Source organism: Cynocephalus volans, chromosome 12, assembly GCF_027409185.1.
Source record: "Cynocephalus volans isolate mCynVol1 chromosome 12, mCynVol1.pri, whole genome shotgun sequence".
NCBI lineage: Eukaryota > Metazoa > Chordata > Mammalia > Dermoptera > Cynocephalidae > Cynocephalus > Cynocephalus volans.
In genome coordinates, this window is record NC_084471.1 from 19,655,715 (window position 1) to 19,676,239 (window position 20,525).

The 20,525-nt window shown below is 46.8% G+C and overlaps 1 protein-coding gene across 2 annotated transcripts in view; it reads right to left on the minus strand.

Annotated features, from left to right (window-relative positions):
* Window positions 1–5,924: 5,924 nt before the first annotated feature.
* The window catches only part of CHST11 (carbohydrate sulfotransferase 11), a 266,953-nt gene continuing 252,352 nt past the window's right edge, over window positions 5,925–20,525 (minus strand). For both annotated transcript variants that reach the window (XM_063076373.1, XM_063076372.1), the window contains exon 3: window positions 5,925–6,779. In XM_063076373.1, coding sequence (XP_062932443.1) covers window positions 5,925–6,779 — 855 coding nt within the window. The remainder of the gene's footprint in view (window positions 6,780–20,525) is intronic.

A 20,525-nucleotide genomic window follows, 5' to 3' on the forward strand; every position in this document is an offset into this window, starting at 1 on the left:
AATAGATTGTCTCTTTTTTGTACTATACTGGGGATATCCATCACCCCAGACCCCAAGTGCCTGATAAACTCTCTAGTCAGTACAGGCCAGACCAGTCTTCAGCTTCTTATAGGTCATCCCAGAACCCCAGGGGCCACGGCCACTGGCCACGATGTGCATTCCGGCTTTGAAAAGCTGAGAATGGTGCTTCTGGAGGGATTTCCCCTGAGTGCTGTTCTCCACCAAGCCCTGTTCTCTCCCCACTCCATTCATGCCTCAAATGTATTCTTGCCCAATGATTCCTGGTCTTTTTAGATATCATGACTTTTCCAGAAAATGGTTGAAATGACTTTGGGAGCTGTCATGAAGTTGCCAACATTTTACTCATATCCTAGTGTCAATAGATAATTATCATAAAAGTTATTTTAATACCAAAAATGTAGGAAAGATGTAACTTGAGAAAAGAGAGCTCTTCCCAAGAAAGGGCACTTCGACATCTTACACTAATGATTCTGCCTTATCCTATTTTTGTACACTTGGTGGTGGATCAATAATAACCTCATCCTGACCTGGCCCTAGCGATGTTCTGGGCCACAGGTTCCTCAGTTCCTGTAGCTTCTGCAGTGCCAGACAGAGGGTACCTTGACACTATCAGAAATACCTACTAACTAGCTGGCCACTGGCAAGATGGCATTTCAGTCTCACTCCAAGAGAAGCAAACTAAGGCTAAAGATGTCCTTGTCCAGCTTTACTTCCCACTGACATTTACAATGTCCCACAGGAGAACGGGACAGGCTATACCAAAAATTATATCCATTCACCAATTAAAAAAGAAGTATGTTTTCTATTAATTTAAGATGACTAAGCCCTACCATCTGGGCATTTCCCAACCAGATGCGGCCACAGCAAGGACGATGATGATACCAGGAATGCATGGTGGAGGCCAGGTCACCGGTGATACAAACCAGTTGGTGAGTGGACATTAGAAACCATATCTGGCATGGTTGATAAATGGGATCTATTTCCTCACCCAATATCCTCATGTTAAAATGTTTACAATACATGTAAAGAAATTAGAATACAAAGAAATAGAGAGTCAACTTTGAGTATGATTTCTTCTTTGGAAAAGTAAATCATTTTTACCAATAAAGCTAAAAGATGCCCCTCATGAGGATGAAAGAAGCTATATGGGGCATCTGAAAAGGAGTAGATTTGAAATGAGAAAATTGGGGGTTAAAGTGTAAGTCTGCAACTTGCTAGCAGCAGGACCGTGGGCAGTCGCTTGAAGGTACGTCATTTATCACCAAAAGCTTGGGGTTGTGAAGATGCATCAACCTGGGTTGAATACCAGCTCTGCCACCAAAGCCATTTAACTTCTGGGAGTCTCTGTTGCCTATTTTTCCTGAGTGGTGGAACTACACGACCACAGTGGGCCTTCTACTGTATCCCTCTATAGAGAGTTTATAGAATAAATGGGATGAAGAAAAGCTTCCATTCATCCAATAAACAGGAAGGATTTGGATCTATGGTGGTCTTTACCATGGCTGAGTTGGCCAACAGAGCCTGCATCTCCATCCTCTGATACACATGAGCAGGGCCCCCCACATGCTAAGGAACACGGTCCACCCCACCCTACAGTCTTTTGTTAATGAGCCACGAACAAACCATACACAGAAAGAAGCTTCTTTTCTTCTTCAATTTAATTGAAGTTACTTAGAAAAATAATCAGGCTTGAATGGCTTTTCCTGGAGGAAGGTTCATGAACATTTCACACGCTTTTGTTGGCAATGTGGAATTCAGCTTTCCTTAACAGTACAGTAAGATACAGGGAGAGTTTTCTACAACAGGCCTTCTACTGCATACAAATACGTTAAAAAAAAAAAAAAAAATCACACTCCACAAAGATGTTACGTTTTACGTCCATATGCCATACTGAGCGTGCTCATAAGAAAATAGTACGGGCAGTCCCTTCTGTACCTAACAAAGAGTAGCAGACTAAAATTCTGTTAATGGCCAAGGATCAAGCTGGTTCTAGAAGGTCCTGTTGCCTGTTCATAAGGTCCATTTGGTTGTGATGGGAAAAGGGTGGAGGGAATGCTGGTGGTGAGACTTGGGGGAGTGATGTGGTCAGTCCTGCTGACATAGAGGTGGGCAAGGGATTTGGTCACTGGGATTGCACAGAATGGAGCAGCTTAGATTGTGTGTGTGCGTGCGCGTGTGTGTGTCTTTGTGCATGCGTGTGTGTGTGTGTGTGCGTGTAGGGGATGACTGAGCTGGGAAAGCAAGTAGAGTCCCCCTGCTTTTCGCCAGGTTAGAACAGGGACTTTTGCGATCACTGTCTTGGCACTGGTTCAGACCCCACCAGTCAAGTGTGCTGGAGACACACACTTTGTTCTGGAGCTTTCTATTGGCCTGGATTCCACACTTTTGCCACCAGGCGGACTGGTGTGACAATTTTCCACGGCTCACTGCTCTCCCATGGCCTTCAGCAGGAGAATGAAGCTCACCTGGCAGGCAGGGAGGAGGAAAGTCCCGAGACACCACAGGTCAGCAGGATGCCCTTCTTCCCAGGCCAGCTGGGGAGGGCCCAGAGGGGATCTGGAGAAGCTGCAGGAGTCAATCCTTGTGGCTAATCATCTAGAGTTTTCCAATCAAAGGGATAGGGTAAGTAGGAATATCCTTGTAAATACTACCTTGACTGTACCTGGTTTTAAAAACACAGCAGCACCTTTGAAAAGTGGCTCGGAGATAGGACACCTGCCTGTACTTTTCTCCAGCTAAGCACGCAATAGAAAGTGTTTTCAAACATTTTTCTTTAAAATATACTAACTTTTGCTTTCCAGGCACACTTCACCAATGGATTTCTTTAACCAAGGACGCAGAATACTTTCTACATTCTGCAAAACAGTTAAATCAATTTTTTTTTAAAAAAAGTTTTTATGCTATCAGAAAATAAAATGTGAACACAAAACAGAACACGAGGAGAAAGAGTCCCTCATTTCTGAAACATACTGATGTGCTGTCCCCTGGAGGACAATCTTTCTCAATTAAGAGAGAGAAGGGGATGAAGGAAGGCCGTCTGCACGTAACACTGAGCAAGCTTGCACGACCGAGCAAAGACGGACACAGAAATGCAAAACCCAGGAAATGTATATGAATTTCCATTTAGAAACCAAAAAGCACATGGTGAACAAGCCCAGGCTCTGGAACTGAAGAAGCACTCACCAAGAGATCGTCTGCTCCCACAGAACAACCTTTAAGGCTTGAAGAGTAGGGGCCACTCGGTGGCCTTATGCCCCGCCCCTTCCTTCTGTCCACACCACCCAAGACTTCCCTCCAGTGCATTTGGGAGGGATGGCATCATTGTCCGTGGCAGTGTCCAGGATTAGAACCATTGCACTTAAGTAAAATGTAATTCATTTGATAAAGCACCTCTGTTGCTATAAACCAGATGGAGACTGTGGTGCTGTTTTGTTTGTTTTTTTTTGTTTTGGAGGGGGGATGGGCAGGCAGTTATTACCCTTGAAGATCTCAGATGTGCTAAATCAACCTAACCAAAGTATATTCTGTGGAAAACTAGCTCTGTGAGATGATCTGCAACATACAGTATCCCGGTCATGTAAATCCAGGAAATGTTACTGACTCGATGCTCTAGGGGATTCACAATGTACAGCGCAAAGCCAAGGCTCTGAAAAGTGCTGTCTGCAGAAAGGAAACTGACTTAGTTTCCCAGGGTAATCTGACCACCAAACCCTTAGTTTGCATCACGCCACGTCCCCTAGAACCCATGTTCTGCAGAGCACATACTAGGAAATGCTGTACAACCTGTTTGATTAGCAGAAGCTCTATTTCTGAGGACAGTGTTCCCTGCCTGTAAATAAGGTCCAGACTCTCACTTCCAAGGACAGCCAAGGTCTGTCACTCTACTTGGTAAAACACATTGCATAAATCTCTGTCCATCAAGGGCATAGTTGCTATGCCCTTCACAAAGGGGAGACAGCTTGGAAGAAGGTACACAACGTTTTATAAATTGCTTTAGCCGCCCTCTCCGGTGCACATCTCACTCACATTAAATAAAATAATTTCTTTGGTGAGATGTTGCAGTTGCTGCTCACTGAGCTTGCTGTGAGCTTTACAATACAATTTTAATAGTATCTGTGAATAAATTATTCATTTTTTGTTTGTTTAGAATATTCTCACCCCTTCACTATAAACTGCATAAAAAACAAAACAAAAAGCAAAACTTACCCACACCCCATCCCACCCTCCCCTATTATTAGAACTATTATTATTATATACAGTATCTGCTAACGACTCATTCACCAGCTGTAAGAGGGATGTGGCTCAAACTTCAACCGAGAAGCATCGGAAACGGCTGGAAATGAGAAGCGTGTGTAGATGATGTTAATTAGCAAGGAGCAGGAAATGGGAAGTTTCCAGCTTTCCAGAGGAAAGGGGTATGGATTAAGCTCACGGAAGGCTGTCCTTGCCGCTCATGCATGGCATTCACAAACGTGCCAATGCTCTCTCAGCCTCTGGAGGACATGAGAGGGTGTGCATGTGCCTATGTGTACAAATGGTCTACCTTTGACCTTCATGAGGGTCAGAACACCAGACCATTGCAAATCCCCGAATGGATCGGTCCTGCCACAGCATTTCACACTTCCACGTCACAAGCAGAAGAAAACAACACTTCTGCATGGGGATGTGGACGTTGGGCTGCAGATGACAGTAGGAGGCAGCATTCCCCTTCCCTCACCCAAGACAGACACTGCTAATCAATCGCAGCACTCTTCCACGCTGTGCCTGGAGAATCCATTCTGGGGCTTGAAGGCAGACACTACCAATAAATTGGAGAGGGCACATGATAGGAGACTTTTGCCATCTCTTTTTTTGGGCAATGAGCTTGGATCACTCACCAAGTTAAGTGGCCTGCTCCAAGCATGTGGTTTTCAAATTTGGGCCATAGAAAAATGCAAATTTGTAGGGGTCATGGACCTTCTGGGGTTGCCCATGAATAGTCCAAACCTCATGTGAAGTCCACGAGTAGCAGGGATTTGCTAATTGTTGAGCTGGATGCTCTGTGTCCATGTAAAGCTTCTTGAGGGCCAAGACTAATGTGTTTGTTCAATGCTCTGTCCACAAGACCTAGAATTGGACCTAGAATATAGTAGATGCTCAATAAATATTTGTTGACTATAAAGCAACAGCCACGTTACCTTCACCACAACTGGCACTGCCAGTTAAAAATTTCTGCCCCAAAGCCTATTCTATCAGACTGCTAATTCTGGTGAAAAAATTGCTACAATCAGCTCTCTCCTTGGGTTAAAAAAAAAAAGCATCACATTTCTTTAGTGCAAAGGACTTTCGGGTTGATTGAAATTAGTTTGGAATTAGTCCCTTGCAAAGATACATATTTCTAAATGCAGTAGCAACCTACTTATTTCTAGCAGAGTCTGAAGGATGGTGGCATCCGTACACATCACAATGGTTGTCATCACACGACTCCACGAGAGGTTAGTGAGGAGAACACTCATGCCCCCAATGAGCTGCAGCAGGTAAAGCATGAAACAGATTTCTTCTGGAAAGACATTAGAATTTTGTTGCCACAAAAAGAAATCTATACAGAGACTGTGTTTAAATAACTATAAATAAAATTAATTAGAATTTATGGAATGCACAATTCATGGAATTCACCAGAACACAAAGAAACCTTTGAGACAGTGTTGCAGTATTCACGTCTAGAAACAAGGACAACCCATCTATTCCCCTGCAAAGACAGCAGTCCTTCCCTATGAAGGATTTTAAATAATTCTCACTATGCTGCTCGCAGCATCTCCCCAAAGAAATATTAATTTACAAAATAACCCAATATCCATATAATTCTTTTGACAAATAAAAATCTTAAATTAAAAAGCACGATTCTCTCCCTCTCCCCATCCCCTTTATTCCAATTTCAGGTAGCTTGGCACTGAGTAATTGAACATTAAAAAATCGAGTTTGTAGACTTCGTAAAGCTGCGTCTGGTGCTCCGAGCTGATGTTCTGGAAGAATTCTGTGGTCATTTCATCAGTAGTTCTCGTAGACTTTGCATAGGTGGGGAACTTCAGGTAGCTGCCCACTCCTGCCAGCTGCAGCACGTAGTTAGAATCCTCTTCCAGTGTCTCGTACTTGCCCACGAGGTCGTAGTGGATGTGGCAGGGGTGGCAGAGGGAGTACACGGTTTGCCAGTGCTCGTTGAACGGCTCCTCCCGCTGGGTGTGCGGGTCGATGAGATAGGCCACGAACTCCTCGAACTTGACATCGTCCCCTTTGCGCAGGGACTCCTGGGTGGCGTTCTTCCGCTGGCGTTTGATGATCTTGGTGCCGTACCGCTTGTGGAAGGAGGTGTTGTACTTCTGGGTGAACTTGTTGCGGTAGGCAGACACCAGCCTCTCGAAGGGCTCCCGGACAAACAGGAACTTCATGTAGCTTTTCAAGCGGTGGTTGATTTCCGGGATGCTGTACTGGTTCAGGGTCTTCAGGTTGGCCGACACGTGGGCCTCGTTTGCTGGGATCTCCATGGGGTCATTGTACTTGCCCCGGCCCGTCAAGACCATCATGAGCCGCTTCCAGTTGGTACACGCCACCTTGGGCACGTAGCAGTAGATGAGCTCATGGTCCTCGTCCACCACCAAGTGTTTCAGGTCATTGGGGGTCAGCACCCGCCGCTTGCGGCTCATGGCATTGTTGGCTCGGCACGTGTCTGTCACCTGGTCCCGCCTCATCTGGTGCAGGACAGCGGTGTTTGAGAGCTCCAGCTGCAGAGGGGACACAAGAGGAACAGGAACTCAGGACGTGTCTAGAGCATTTGCACTTGACACAAGTGGATCACCGATCCATCCATTTGAACATGTAACCAGACCTCACGATGTACAAGGCCCTCTGCTCAGCACCGCTAGGAGACGTAACCTAAATTGCTCACAGTCTAGGAGGCGCCAGGCAGAGAGCTGGCAGCCTCCATAAAGGTCAAGGGGCAACGCCTGGGAGGATGTGTGTGCTCCTCCAAATTCTAAGAATGAAAAGTTTCTCCCCAAAGGCCATTCATTCACTCCCAGCTGGACTAGTCCTCATGAGACCACCCGGAATAGGAAACATGAGACCACTCTGCCCTGCTCTGCCACCATCTTGGTCTCTAACACCCAGAGACTCGAGACCTTTATGGAATGGTGACACCCTATTGTTGGCTTAATTCCATACCTTCATCTATGACGCGTGAGTGTGCAATGTGGCCCTTCTTTTAAACATAAAGGGAGGGCCGGCCTGTGGCTCACTCGGGAGAGTGTGGTGCTGATAACACCAAGGCCACGGGTTCGGATCCCTATATAGAGATGGCCGGTTAGCTCACTTGGGAGAGCGTGGTGCTGACAACACCAAGTCAAGGGTTAAGATCCCCTCACCGGTCATCTGAGAGCGTGGTGCTGACAACACCAAGCCAAGGGTTAAGATCCCTTTACCAGTCACTTTTAAAAAAATAAAATAAACAAACATAAAGGGAATTAATGTAAATTGTGGCTACAGTTATGGAGACACAGGGGACATCAGATACGGAATGGCTGCTCTGGGGCTGCAGACAATGTGGTGTCCTGGTTGCCTCCCTATGCCAAGAAAGGAGTCCCCCTCTACACACGCATCTTTTGAGGCCCTCCATAGTCCAGCACAACCCAATTCTCCACCTTGTTTCTACTCCTCACCCCTTCACCACTGAAGGGGACTCCTGAGAAACCAATGATCCACTCTTGGCTTTTTGCCCCAAGCATTTCTTGGGCTGGGTCCATCTGGGACTCTCCCCTCTCCACCTCTGCTGGTATAAACCTGATGATCCCTCAAGGCCCGATGCACTCCCCTGGCACACAAGTGCAAGACCATTCCCTCCTCTGAATGCCCACAGCGCTGAGAGTCCTTTAGAGGACAACTCCCCAGTCTACGTCATGCTTGGCTTTCTCAGGTCTTGTAGCCATTTGCATCACAGGAACTCGGAGCCCCAGAGCCACTGCCTCCTCTGGGCCAGACTGTGGGTGGCCCCGGAGTCCTGAGAATGCAGAGGGACCAGTGAAATTACTTCAGCCACCTGAACAAACCAGTTAATAGAGCCCTGGGCTAAGGTGTGACCGAAGAAGCTGGCCATGCAGTTCTGACTCTGAGCCACAATCTGCACAGTTCATCCTCAACCGTGCTCAGGGCTACTGGCATGGTCCTAAATTAGGAACACTGATGAGTGTCCTGGGAACCTGAGGGATATCCTGGTGGCCACTAGAGAGAAGCCACTGCACCCTGCACTAGAGCTCTGTGTCTGCCTCCTCTCGTGGTCCCCAGGATGACAATGATGGTGACAACAGACAGCATGACTAAGGAGCCACTCTGTGATTTAGATGCATTATGTCTAACCTTCCCAGCAATACTCTGAACTGGATGCTATCACCACTAGATATTCCCACACTCAAGGGAGGAAGCAAACCAGGACACAGTGCTAGTCCCTGTGATGCAAGTGGCTTTGAAGAGTCCACGTGTGAACAGTAAAGGGACGCTCTCGCTGCTTCAGCCTCACAAATAACCGGAGGAAATCTGGAAGGAGTTGTCAGTCCCCTCCCGAGGCGTGCGCCCCTTTGCAATTTGACGTGGACGCTCATCCCATCAAGAAGTGGAGTGTCTCGCCAGCCCCCTGCATGTGGCCTGAGTGCTGCCCTGAGCCAGCCGTGCCTGACAGCCACGCGAGCCTCCTGGAGGACGGGAAGCACCGACGGCTGGCCACCCAGCAACGGCTGCTCCATGAATGATCCCACGTGAGGCCAGCAGAACTGCCCAGCAGCTTCCCCACAGAATGTGACAAGCAGTACCTCACTGCTGTCTTAGCCACTAAGTTTTGCAGTGGTTTGTTACTCAGCAATAAATAACTGAAACAGGAGAACTAGAAAAGATAGCTGGGACATGATGCTGAGACCATCAGCCAGAGTTCAGAGAAGCAAGGGTCTCATACGTATTTTGAATTTCCACTTGGAGGGCCAGCCTGTGTCTCACTCGGGAGAGTGCGGTGCTGATAACACCAAGGCCATGGGTTCGGATCCCTATATAGGGATGGCCGGTTTGCTCACTTGGGAGAGCGTGGTGCTGACAACACTAAGTCAAGGGTTTAGATCCCCTTACCAGTCATCTTTACAAAATAAATAAATAAATAAATAAATAAATTTCCACTTGGTAAAACTGGCCTGGCTTGGGGCAGGAGAGGCTCTCAAATAACTGGTAAATTATTGACTTCCAGTTATTCATAGGCCACCAGTCAACAAGCTTCTCCCCACTATAAAAGGCAGGGCAATAATCTCATATGTGCAAAGAGGACTGGGCTACTGAGTCATGGGATCCAATCTCCGTATCATGATGACCCAAATGTGGGTCTGGATCTCTCTTAGCCTTAGTTTCGCTGTCTACAGTGGAGATCACCACTCCCATGCCTTCTCAGGCTGCTGTGAGGATTATAGAGAATGAGCTGTGTGGAAAGGCTTGAACACAGTAGACACACAGTATTATTTTTTCCTTTCTTCTCTCTCTAGGCCTCACCTGCCTTGTCTATAGAAAGAGGAGGTTAGATTAGCTGATTACTGGGGTCTTGGCCACCTCGTATGTTGGTAGAGCCCAGTTCTTTCTAGAATGCTCGACAGGTGGCCACGTAGTCTGTTCTGAGTCCCACAGAGAATCTTCCAGAATCTTCCTCCTCAGTGCCTGGGCCCTTGCATCACTTTGTCTTGATAAGATTTTGCCACAAAGGCTCAATGCCTCGTGGCAGTGGTTACCCCATCAACCCCAATCTCTAGTGATGTTATTTTTCAGCTCTCCAAGTATAAGTGACACTAGGAATATGTCCAGAAATGTAGAAGGCAAGCTGCAGAATTTCCCAATTTTCCCTGATGCACCACATATATCAGAATGAGAATGATATCCCACATTGATGGAGTGAGCGCTCCTTGTGTGCCAGGCACTGCTCTACATGCTTTACACTGATTAGCTTATTTAATGCAATCAATAACCCAAAGAGTAGGTGTTATTATAATCCTCTTTTTATGGCTGAGGATCTGTCAGATGGATAATAATATTGAGAAAGATCTGCAGGGCACCCCCTTGCTCATTATTTTACAAAGATCCTGCTAACATTTGTGAAGCTGCACTGGTCTCAGCATTCCCATCCTGTCAATGAGGAAACAGGCTGAGACAGGCTCCAAGACCACCCAAGGTGTGTCATCCTGTGAGAAGCAGAACTGGAACTCAAACCGGATCTTGTGACTCCAGACCTTGTCATGCTTTCTACACCACACTGGCATAAAGTATTCTCTCTGTCGAATATAAGGAGCACAAAGTGGGACTTTGCCTTTCCACAGCTGTATCTCCAGTGCTTGCAAAAGTGACAGACACATAGTAGATGCTCAATAAACACATGCTGAGTGAATGAATGAGTCAGCTAATAATCTCTTTAGGGAAACTTGGTATGTAAGTAGGAAGGCCCCTCTGTAGCTAACGAAACTTTGCAATTTTTCATAGGTATCAGAAAGTTCTGGAATAGGGGCTATGCTGGGTTTAATAGTGTTCCCCCTGCCCCCAAATTTGTGTCCACCTAGAACCTCAGAATGTGACCTTATTTGGAAATAGGGTTTTTGCAGATGCAGTTAGTTAAGATGAGGTCATACTAGATTAGGCTAGGTCCTAATCCAATGACTGGTGTCCTTGTAAGAAGAGAAAACGGACAGAGACACGCATGGAGAAAATGCCACGTGAGGACAGAGTCAGAGACTGGAATGATTTGTCTCCAAGCCAAAGAATGCCAAGAATTGCCAACACCACCAGAAGCTGGAGAGGTGAGGACAGATCCATTCTTAGAGCCTTCAGAGAAAGCAGGGCTCCACCAACACCTTGACTTCAGACTTCTACCTTCCAGAACTGTGAGAGAATCAATTTCTGTTGTTTGAAGCACCCAGTTTGTAGTGATTTGTTACAGCAGCCTTAGGAAACTAATACAGGAGTCAAGCATCCAATCAATAACTTTGAGCAAGTTGATACCAAAGTATAAATGTATAAGAGAAGATAACATTATATAAGAGAATATTTTTACATATGAGAAAAAGGAAAGGATGTTAGGGCATTAGGAAGTACAAAGAGGATGAGATTTGAAATTAGAAGAACTGGGTTTGATCTTGGGCACAAGCCTTCACCTTCTGAGCCTCAGATCCCTTATTTGCAAAATGTGGATAGTACCACCTACCCTGCAGGGGTGGCGATTAAATCAAATAAGGTATGGTTCAGCGTTTAGTAAATAAGATCAAGTCTGCTACAGGATTTGGATGAGGCATGACACACAGTAGGTGGTTAATATGTATGTATTGTTTTATAGAAGAAGAAAGAAGAAATCCAAAAAAGAAGGCCAGGAATCTCAAAGACAAATTTCACCAGCTCTGTAATTGGGCTGCAGGTCAGCCCTAGGTCACTGAATTCAATTAATACTTATTTTTGAACAGGAAAACCCTGAACTTTGCAATTCCTAATTTCTTAGCAGATGTATTTGTCACCTTAAGAGGAGCATTCATGGGCTTCTTGGGCTATTAAGCAATGCCATTAAAAAAACAGCAACACTGTCCTACATGAAATGTAAGGACGAGGAAGGAAAGAGGGTCCATCAGTGCTGCCATTTGAATCGCTAAGGACAGTTCCGAAGGCAATAAATTACTAAGATAAACGGGGACAATGGGATCTCCCTCCACCCCCAGCTCTGTTCAGTTGGAGACAATTTTCTGGCCATCTGAATCCCCAGGGAGGTGGCATGCTAGTTAATACTGCACTCAGGACCACAAAGGCAGAACAATGGAAAAGATACCACGGTGTCATTTCGCATCCAATTGCAGAGGCAGAAAATAACTCAGTGGGGCTTTGAAATGTGGTATTTGAGGTTTCTTTCTCTTCCATTTCCTTCTCCGCAGCAGTTTAGGAAGAAATTCACCTGGGCTTCTAATGTTGAATTTTTCGAAACATATATTTTAACTTGTTTTTATAGTTTCTTATTTTAAAATATTTCCAGATGAGTATTAATTTAAATGATTAAACATACAATGTTACTAAAATATGCATAAATATAAAGCCAGGTATACAACTACAAGACCAAAACAAAAGCAAACTCAAATGAACAACACTAACATAATGGATGATGATGTTTTACTGGAACTAAATCCTGCTCGAGAAATGTAATCTGCTGACTGCTCCAGGGCAGGCTCTTGGGATCATAGCATCCCTTCTCTACTGTGCTGCAGGAGGACTCAGTTTTCCCACTACTTTCTCATTCCTAGTTACTGTAAAACCCAGCACCCTGTAACTTCATTTGACCTTTACTCGGTACAAGCTCATCATTTATATATTTTCTTTCTCTGTCCATTTCTAATTAGTCCAAGACAATAAAAATGGAGCTACATGGCTCCTCTAAGACCACCAATGACCACATGCACCATGATTTCACACGGCAGGACGAGGTCATCAGGGGCGGGCCTGATAATCCAGAAATGCTTTGATTAACTTTTTCAAAGTATTATCACCAAAATAAAAACACAAAATTATTAAAATCCTTATATAGAACTCCAGACCCCTGGCAGTTCTATCTGTGGATTCCTTGGTTAAAAAACCTGGATTAAGGTCAGGGAAGAGAGGAGCTATTTGCCATAATGCCAAGAGGGGGCCGGAGAGATTTCTGATGGTGGCCTGGGCTGTTTCAGAAATCTCCACGTTTATTCATACGACCAACAGCACGTTAGAAATTGTGATCAGGAAAACAGTGACTTCTAACCTAAAAAATGCCAAATCACTTCCACGCTTCCCCTGTCTAGAGGATGACATTCTCCCCACTAGGGCTCAAAGGATTTTTTGTAACTGTCATAACTCATAACTTTTCAGCAACTAACATGTTTCCTGAGCACAGTTGGGGAACTATCCAAAGGACTAACAGCTTTGGGGACATCAGTGAAGGAGACTCATTATCGAGGAACAATTTGCTTCCTCATCACTGAAAGGGAGCAGCGGTCTTTTGCAACCAAGTTTTATCAGTTTCACAAAGCAGAGATTTGTTGATCTGACAATTACCTGAGCTACGAGATCAATCTCTCTCCCTCTTTCATTCCCTTTGTCTCCCCCCTTTTTTTCTTTCTCAAAAGGGCTTGAAGAGACCATAACTAAGGACATATGTGCAATATAAGATTGAAAGAGGAAAAAACAAACATGAGGGCTGGGATTAAGAATCTCATTTGGTTGTGGGCTTCCTAGCAGCAGGGACAAAAAGAGAAATGTGATTAAATTTCCTGGCTCTAGTTCCCAGAAAGAAGAAGCATTCCAATTGTTGGGGTGGAAAATGTACAAGATTTTAAGGGACTCAGAAAATTCAGTGGAGGAGGGAGAGTCTTGGACTCAGCTCACGTTAGAATATTCAGAGGGTCGCATTCCTCACCTGACTGAATACTAACGTGATTCACTTGTGAGTCACTTCCACCTAACGTCAACAGAATGCTCTGCATGTACACAACACTGTCACACACACCATCTCATTTAAGGAACCCCTTGGGACTTCTCCAGAGACCTCAGAGCCTACTAAAAGAAAGTTTATATTTAGCAGACCAGTCCCTACTTCCAGGCATGTGTCATTTTCTCTTGGACTGGCTCCCCCAAGAATTAGTAATACCTTATGCCAGCAGATCTCAAACTTTAGTATGCACGGAAATCACCCGGAGGACTTGTTAAAACAGTTTGCCGGGTTCTACCCCCAGAGTTTCCAGTTCAGTAGGCCAGGAATAAGGCCTGAGAATCTGCATTTCTACCAAGTTCCCCAGTGTGTTAGTTTGTAAAGTCTACTGTAATAAAATACCACAGACTGGGTGGTTGAACAACAGACATTTATCTTCTTACTGTTCTGGGGGGCAGAAGCCCAGGATCGGGGTGCTGGCAGGGTTGGTGTTCTGGGATGCTTCTTCCCTTGGCCTGCGGATGGCCGCCCTTTCACTGCCTCTCACATGGCCCCTCTGTGCACACGCCCCTGGTGTCTCTTCCTCAGATTGGGGCCCCACCCAAACATCCTCATTTTTATTTAATTACTTCTTTAAATTCCCTGTCTCCACATATAGCCACATTTTGAGGTACTGGGGTTTGGGAGATCAACATGTAAATTTTAGGGGGCACAATTCAACCCGTAAGACCAGGTGATGCTGGACAAGCTGATCAAGATGGCAGAATAGACGGTCCCCAGTGTCACCCTGTCCCACAATCAACCAATTTACAACTATTAAAAAGCAATGACTGCCAAGCCAGGGCCGTTAGAGCTCAGGGGAAGAGGAAGAGAGACATACAGAGTTCATGAAGGTGGGAGAACCCACAATGAGAGAAAGAAAGGATCACTCTGACCATTTTGAGCCCTGACCATTTCAATCTGGCCCTGGTGAACACATGGAGCAAGAGCTGGCAAAAGCCACTGCTGTGCCCTTTGTCTGAAGTTGCTTAGAGACTGAAGGGGAGAAGAGGGCCTTGGTGGCCCCCAGGCCAGCAAGACCACTAATAGGGTTCCTGTTGATCCACACAGCAATGAGGCGCCACAGACAACTGAAAAAAAGGAGCCACTCAGAGGCCAGTGAGTCATCGCAAGGGAACTGCGTGCCTGGCCCGACTTCGTTTGGAGTGTGGGGGGTGGGGGAGACAGGCCCACTGGGGAAATGTTGGGGCACAGCAAGGACGGCTGATGTGCTCCCCAATCAGCACAGGACGACTCAGTGGAGACTAGTCAGGAATACAGATCTGCAGGGGATGCAGTTTACTGAAAAGACTCAAACCCAGACCAGTTTCTGCACAACCCAGGTGTACCGGACCTCACAAGACCTGCTTACAAGGTCAATAATTAAAACCCGAGCTGCACAAAAAGCCTTCCTTAGGGAATCAGCAGCAAAGCAGTAATTTAGCCCAGCCACAGGGCTCAAGTGCTGGTCCCCACAGGAAGTTCCCCCATTTTAGAAGTAACCAAAGGACAACAAATTAGTTCCAGAGCAGAGTTTAAGTGGTGGGAATAGTGAATAATCCAACATAGAACTGAAAGAAAACACAAAAACCCCACACATCAGAGACAAAGTATTTATATTAACCAGTACAGGTCTAACACCACCAAAGAACACCTATAAAACCCAGAAGGACTAGAACTCCCCTAGGCTACCAAGCCAGGGTCAGGGGAGGGCCACTGGCCTCAGCCATGTCCCCCCAACATCTGCATCCAGCCCAGTGACAACCATTGAACTGCCACCAGAAGTGCCCTGGGCTCCCAAGCTAGGGTGTATGGTGCTGAGGGTCTCAGCCACGCCCCCCTGAAGTCTGCATCCAGCCCAGCCACAACTGAGCTGCTGCTGGAAGCCCCCTGGGCTCCCCTGCCTGAATGAGTGGGGTGCCATGGCGTCAACCATGCCCCCATACTTCCTCCTTCCCACATCCCTTGACCCCTTTCCCCCTCCCCCTCACCCCCAACTGTGCCACAACATCTTCAAGTGTAAATAATAAATAAATAAATAAATAAATAAATAAATTAAAATAAAAAAAAAAAGGACAAGCTGATGGATGCTGATGCTGCTGGTCCGGGCCCACACTTTGAGAACCACAGCTTTACACTATGCGGAAATGACTGTAATCTCACATCTTTTACCAATTCACAGCTATTCTTAATTACAGAACACAGAACCAGGTTCACCTCCTGTTGCCGAGAGATTCCTGGATCCACCCCCAGCCCCAGCCTCCAACTCCCTTCCTCTCTGTTTGATCTCCCAGAGGCATAGATTAGGTCAGAGAAGGGCTGATTCTAGGAAATGCTGAACATGGCTCCAGGCTCAGGGCTGTGTCCTGCATTCTCGTTTAGATGTCTATTTTTAATTTGGACATTTTAAAAAGGCAACTGTAATTAGTTTAAGTACCAAATTTAGGGACCGTTTGAAAGAGTCTTTAAAATTTTACTGCGTTTCATCTTAAAAGGAAGAAGAGCTGGTTTCCCTTAAATTAAAACATCTTCTGTAGTGTTTGCAATCTCTCTTAGACACAAGAACTCAAAGAGAAGGAAAAGCAGCTGCCCCATTTTACTGCCCTGGGTAGGGGAGATGCAGGGAAATGGAAACCCAGAGAAAAAGGTAAATTTGGAAGCATCAGGTGACTGGTGGTTGCGTGAATCTGCCTTTAACAACTGTTAGTTTGGACCCGGCTTCAGTTTCTCCACTTGAAAATCCAAACGCCATACACCTCCTGGTATCTTGGCTGCATCTGTCAATTTTAGAATTGGGGGAGGGGGAGGAGAACCTGACGAGCTGATTTGCTGTGATTGTACTACATGTCCTTCTGGCACAGGAATTCCTAAACTCACGAGAAGGGCTAGTCACAAGGAATCACTGAGGAAACCACATGAGCTCTTACTATGTACCAGCTACTGTGAATCTTCACATTCCGTGAGGTATTCCCAACTCATGGATGAGGAAACTGAGGCACGGGGAGAATAAGTAAGTGTCTATAAACTGGGGCTGGGGTTCGAATCCAGGCAGACTGTGTTCTGAGACTCTGCATTGTGTGGATCCTGGAGTCTGCAGGCCCTCCTGGGAGTTCCCATTCCCTGGGCAGCCGCTGGAGCTGAGGTCTCCACCCAGGCAGCTCACTGGGATTGCAGGGGAGCTTTAAGTCTTTAAGTACCACTGAGGCCTGACACCCACTCCAGAGACCTGATGTGATTGCTCTGGGTGTGGCCAGCTCTCCAGAGATTCTAAGGCTGCCCGGGTGGGAACCCTGGCTTCAGAGGCTCTAATGCCAGCAGCTATAAACTAAGTAGAGACCGGACTTGAACAATGACCTGTGTGTGATCTTGGGCAAGTTCAGCTTCCTGGCTTCAGGTTGAAGACTAGGGGCTTTCTGTGGTGTTTGCAATCTCCCTCAGACACAAGAATCCAGGGGTTGGGAGTCTAGAAGGCCACAGCTCTCACACATCTTTGGGTGCATCCTTTGGAAACCACTACATAATGCTTAAAAACTCTCACGTGTAGAAAAGAAGGGAGAAAAATATTGGGCCTTTAAAGAAACAATCTGGTCTGAACCTGTTGCAAAACTTATGGGTTTAGGGAAGAAGTGATTCCATGTTAACTAATATTAACATTGCCAGGGAGATTGGTTTCTTAGGATTTCAGCTTGTCTCTAGGGAAGACACCTGTTTGCAAGAAGCAAGGGCTGATTCTCTGCAGGAGCTTTTCCTACTTTTCCAAAGCAAAAAGAAGAGAAAGGAGCAACGGATGGTGTAGTGGATTGAATTATACCCCCCAAACTCACTGAAGCTTGAATTGTGTCCCCCAAATTTTCTGTATTAGAAACTTGGCCTCCACTGTGACTGTTAAGAGGGTGGGAAATCCTATTATGGTAATTGAAAGGTGGGGCCTTGAAGAAGTGATTGGATTATAGGACCACGCAGTAGTGAATGGATTAAAAATGGTGGTCAAGGGTGTGGTTCTGAGGGTGTTAAAAGAAGAGTGAATGAGGAAGTCGGCCTCTTGCTCTCTCTGCTCTGCCGTTTTTGCAATGTGATACCCTGTTGTCACTGAAGTCACCACCAAAGAAAACCTTCACTAGATGTGTTCCCTGGACTTTGCACTTCCTAGTCTCTGAAACTGTAAGCAATAAATTTTGTTTTTTTAATAAATCGCCCAGTTCCATGTATTTTGTTATAAGCAACAGACATGGACTAATACAGATGGGAAGCATTTTGAGTCCTGAAAGATGAGGCAGGAGTTGCTGCATGACCGAGGGCCTGGTGTTGGCCTCTGTCTGGATGCAGCCCCCAGTCAGGCTTAGCTGGCACTGGCCATGAGTGATCTACGGCTCTGAGCTCCATTTTAACCTTGGGAGCTTTGTGGGCAGAAACGAGTGAGCAGAAAGGAAAGCCCAGGCTCCTCTGAGCAATGGGGAAGGGTTGTTTCAGGCTGGTGGTCAAAGTATTTCTTTTGTAGGCAGGGTTTAAATTTGGTGACCTGGGTTAGTGTCGCAAACTCCAATGCCCTCTGGAGCCATCAGGCAATGAATAGTGTTGGCTGCTTGTGTGGGACTGAACTCAACCAGAGAGTCCCTGGGACACCGAAAGTGGGAGATGCCACATAGAGCTCACTGATATTGTCATGAGGGAATGGGGCTCTAGTCTTTCAAGATATTTCAATTTCTCAAGAGAAGCCAGAATATTAAGTTTTTATGTGAAATCTCCATATTCTTAAATGTTAGATACAATTAAAAAAATTTTTTTTTAATTGTGTGGGCCAAACTACACCTGTCTGAGCTGGGTTTGCCTGTGGGCCCCCAGCTGGCGCCTCCCGCAGGCGTTTAGGATAGTAAGGAGGTGCCCTCTTGGAGCTGGCTGTTCTGAGCCTGTTGCTTCCAGCCCAGCTGTCCCGGATCAGTTAATGGAACCCAAAGGCAACTGCAAAAGAAAAACTGGGTGGAAGCAGCCAGGCTGGGGGGTCCCTGACTGCACTTGGGAAGGCTCTAAATCAGCGGTGGTTATCGAGAGAAACTGCTGGAACCCACACTCTCCCCATCCCCTTCCCCACTTCACTTTTCTTTGCAGTAATCATCTCTTCCTAACACACATCACAATTATTTTGCTTGTCTCACCCTTCTAGAATGTTAACTCTGAGAGAGCAGGTATTTTTCACTTTTTTGTTCACTGTTGTATCCCCAGTGCCTGGCACACAGTACTCAAAGCTTTGTTGAATGAATGATTGAGTGAATGAATGACATAGGGATGGCTGGGACTGTAAAGGTCACAGGACGGCTGGTGTGGCTGCAGGGCTTCCTGGTGCCTGAACCTGTAGACCCTGCCCTGCCCCCACCGTTCCATGGAGGCAGCTGCAGCTGCAGCACGCAGAGCTTAGCATCAGCCCAGAGGTGGCGGCCAAGGGACAAGCAGCTGGGGCTCTCAGCCTCAGACAGAAATGGGCTCCGGCTGGCTGCAGCAGCTTTTGCTGAGAAGACCCTGGCACTTTCCACCGTCTGCGGAGGCCAGGAAACAGGAGGAGGGACCAAGGCTGCCCAGAAGGGCCTGGCGTGAGGCTGTGCCACCAGGGCTCCCTTTCAGCCCGGCCAGGTGCAGCTGGAAGGGCCTTCCCTACATCTCCGATCAGTTGTGTGGGCTTCCGGAGGCCTGGGCAGGGTGCGGAAGGGGCGCAGGAATGGCAATGGGGCTGCTGCCAAGCTGGACGGGCTTCCGATGAATGGTGGCCCAGAACAGCGACAATGGTGAGGAAGGGACGCTGCTCCCACACTGCGTGGGAGGCTGGATTTCCCGGGAAATCAGAAGCCGGAGGGGCGGGCGGACTGTGCACCTGCTGGCTGCTGCTCTGGGCCCCTCGGAAGTCGCTGCTGGAGGAGGGTGGGGAGAGGAGGGTGGGGGGAGGAGGGGGAGGTGGGTGGGGGGTGGAGGGGGAGGAGGGTGCGGGGAGGAGGGGGAGGGGGCTCCACTGGCCAGCCGGGAACAGCTCCCAGCCTCCCGCCACCGAGAGGGTGATGCTCTTGGGTGGGCAGGTCTCCTTCTGGCCTCACCCTCCTTGAACCAGTTGGTTTTGCTGTTCTCTTCCTGATTCTCTTCCCAGATTCACCAGAATATTCTACTCCTATTTTGCCCACATCCCTGGAGCCCTTCAGGCCTTAGTTTCTCCACTGTAAACTGGGGACAATACTTGTGTCCACTTCTCAGGGTTGTTTTGAGGATGCAGTGAGAGCTCACAAGGAAAGCACTCAGCACAGTGGCTGGCACACAGCACTGAGGAAGGAGTAATTCTCTCTGTCACTGCAGACGTTAGAGGGTTGTTTCATAAGTGGCTTGGAGTACAGGAAGCATAATCCTCCGCCTTCTCCTGCCTAACAGCAGTCCCCAATCCTCAGTGTATGTGAGAATCACAGCAGGTATTTGGCGATGTGGATTTCCAGACAGCACCCTGAGAAATTCTGATTCAGTGGGTCTGGTTGGCTGGGGTGCCTGCTCTTGACCGCTGCCCCGTGGTGATTCCAACCAGGCCAATTCCGGGGCCGGTGATCTCTGTTCCACTTTGAGAACTGCTGATTGAGTGTCATTTTTACATGAGTGGATTCTGCAGTTAACGCCAAACACATTTGTCATCTGTACAAAATGCCTGGCTCATGTGATTCAATATCTCGCTGACATGGGAGACCAATAGCAGCAATTGGTGGTAACTCGGATTGGCAGCTGTTAAGCAAATTGAAGGTCTAAAGAGCAATTTTCTAGCTATATAAAGATTAGCTGTTAGTGTATGTATTAACAGACTGTACAGTATGCATGGAATTTCAGAGTAATTGAGCTATGGCTTGAAAGACACCTAAAAACGTTGACTTATTCCTTAATCAAGTAGCACATTTGAACAATATCCCATTTCTCCATTGCTAAAAGGAATGTGTGAGCCATTATCTGGGGCTCTCATTTCTGCATGTCA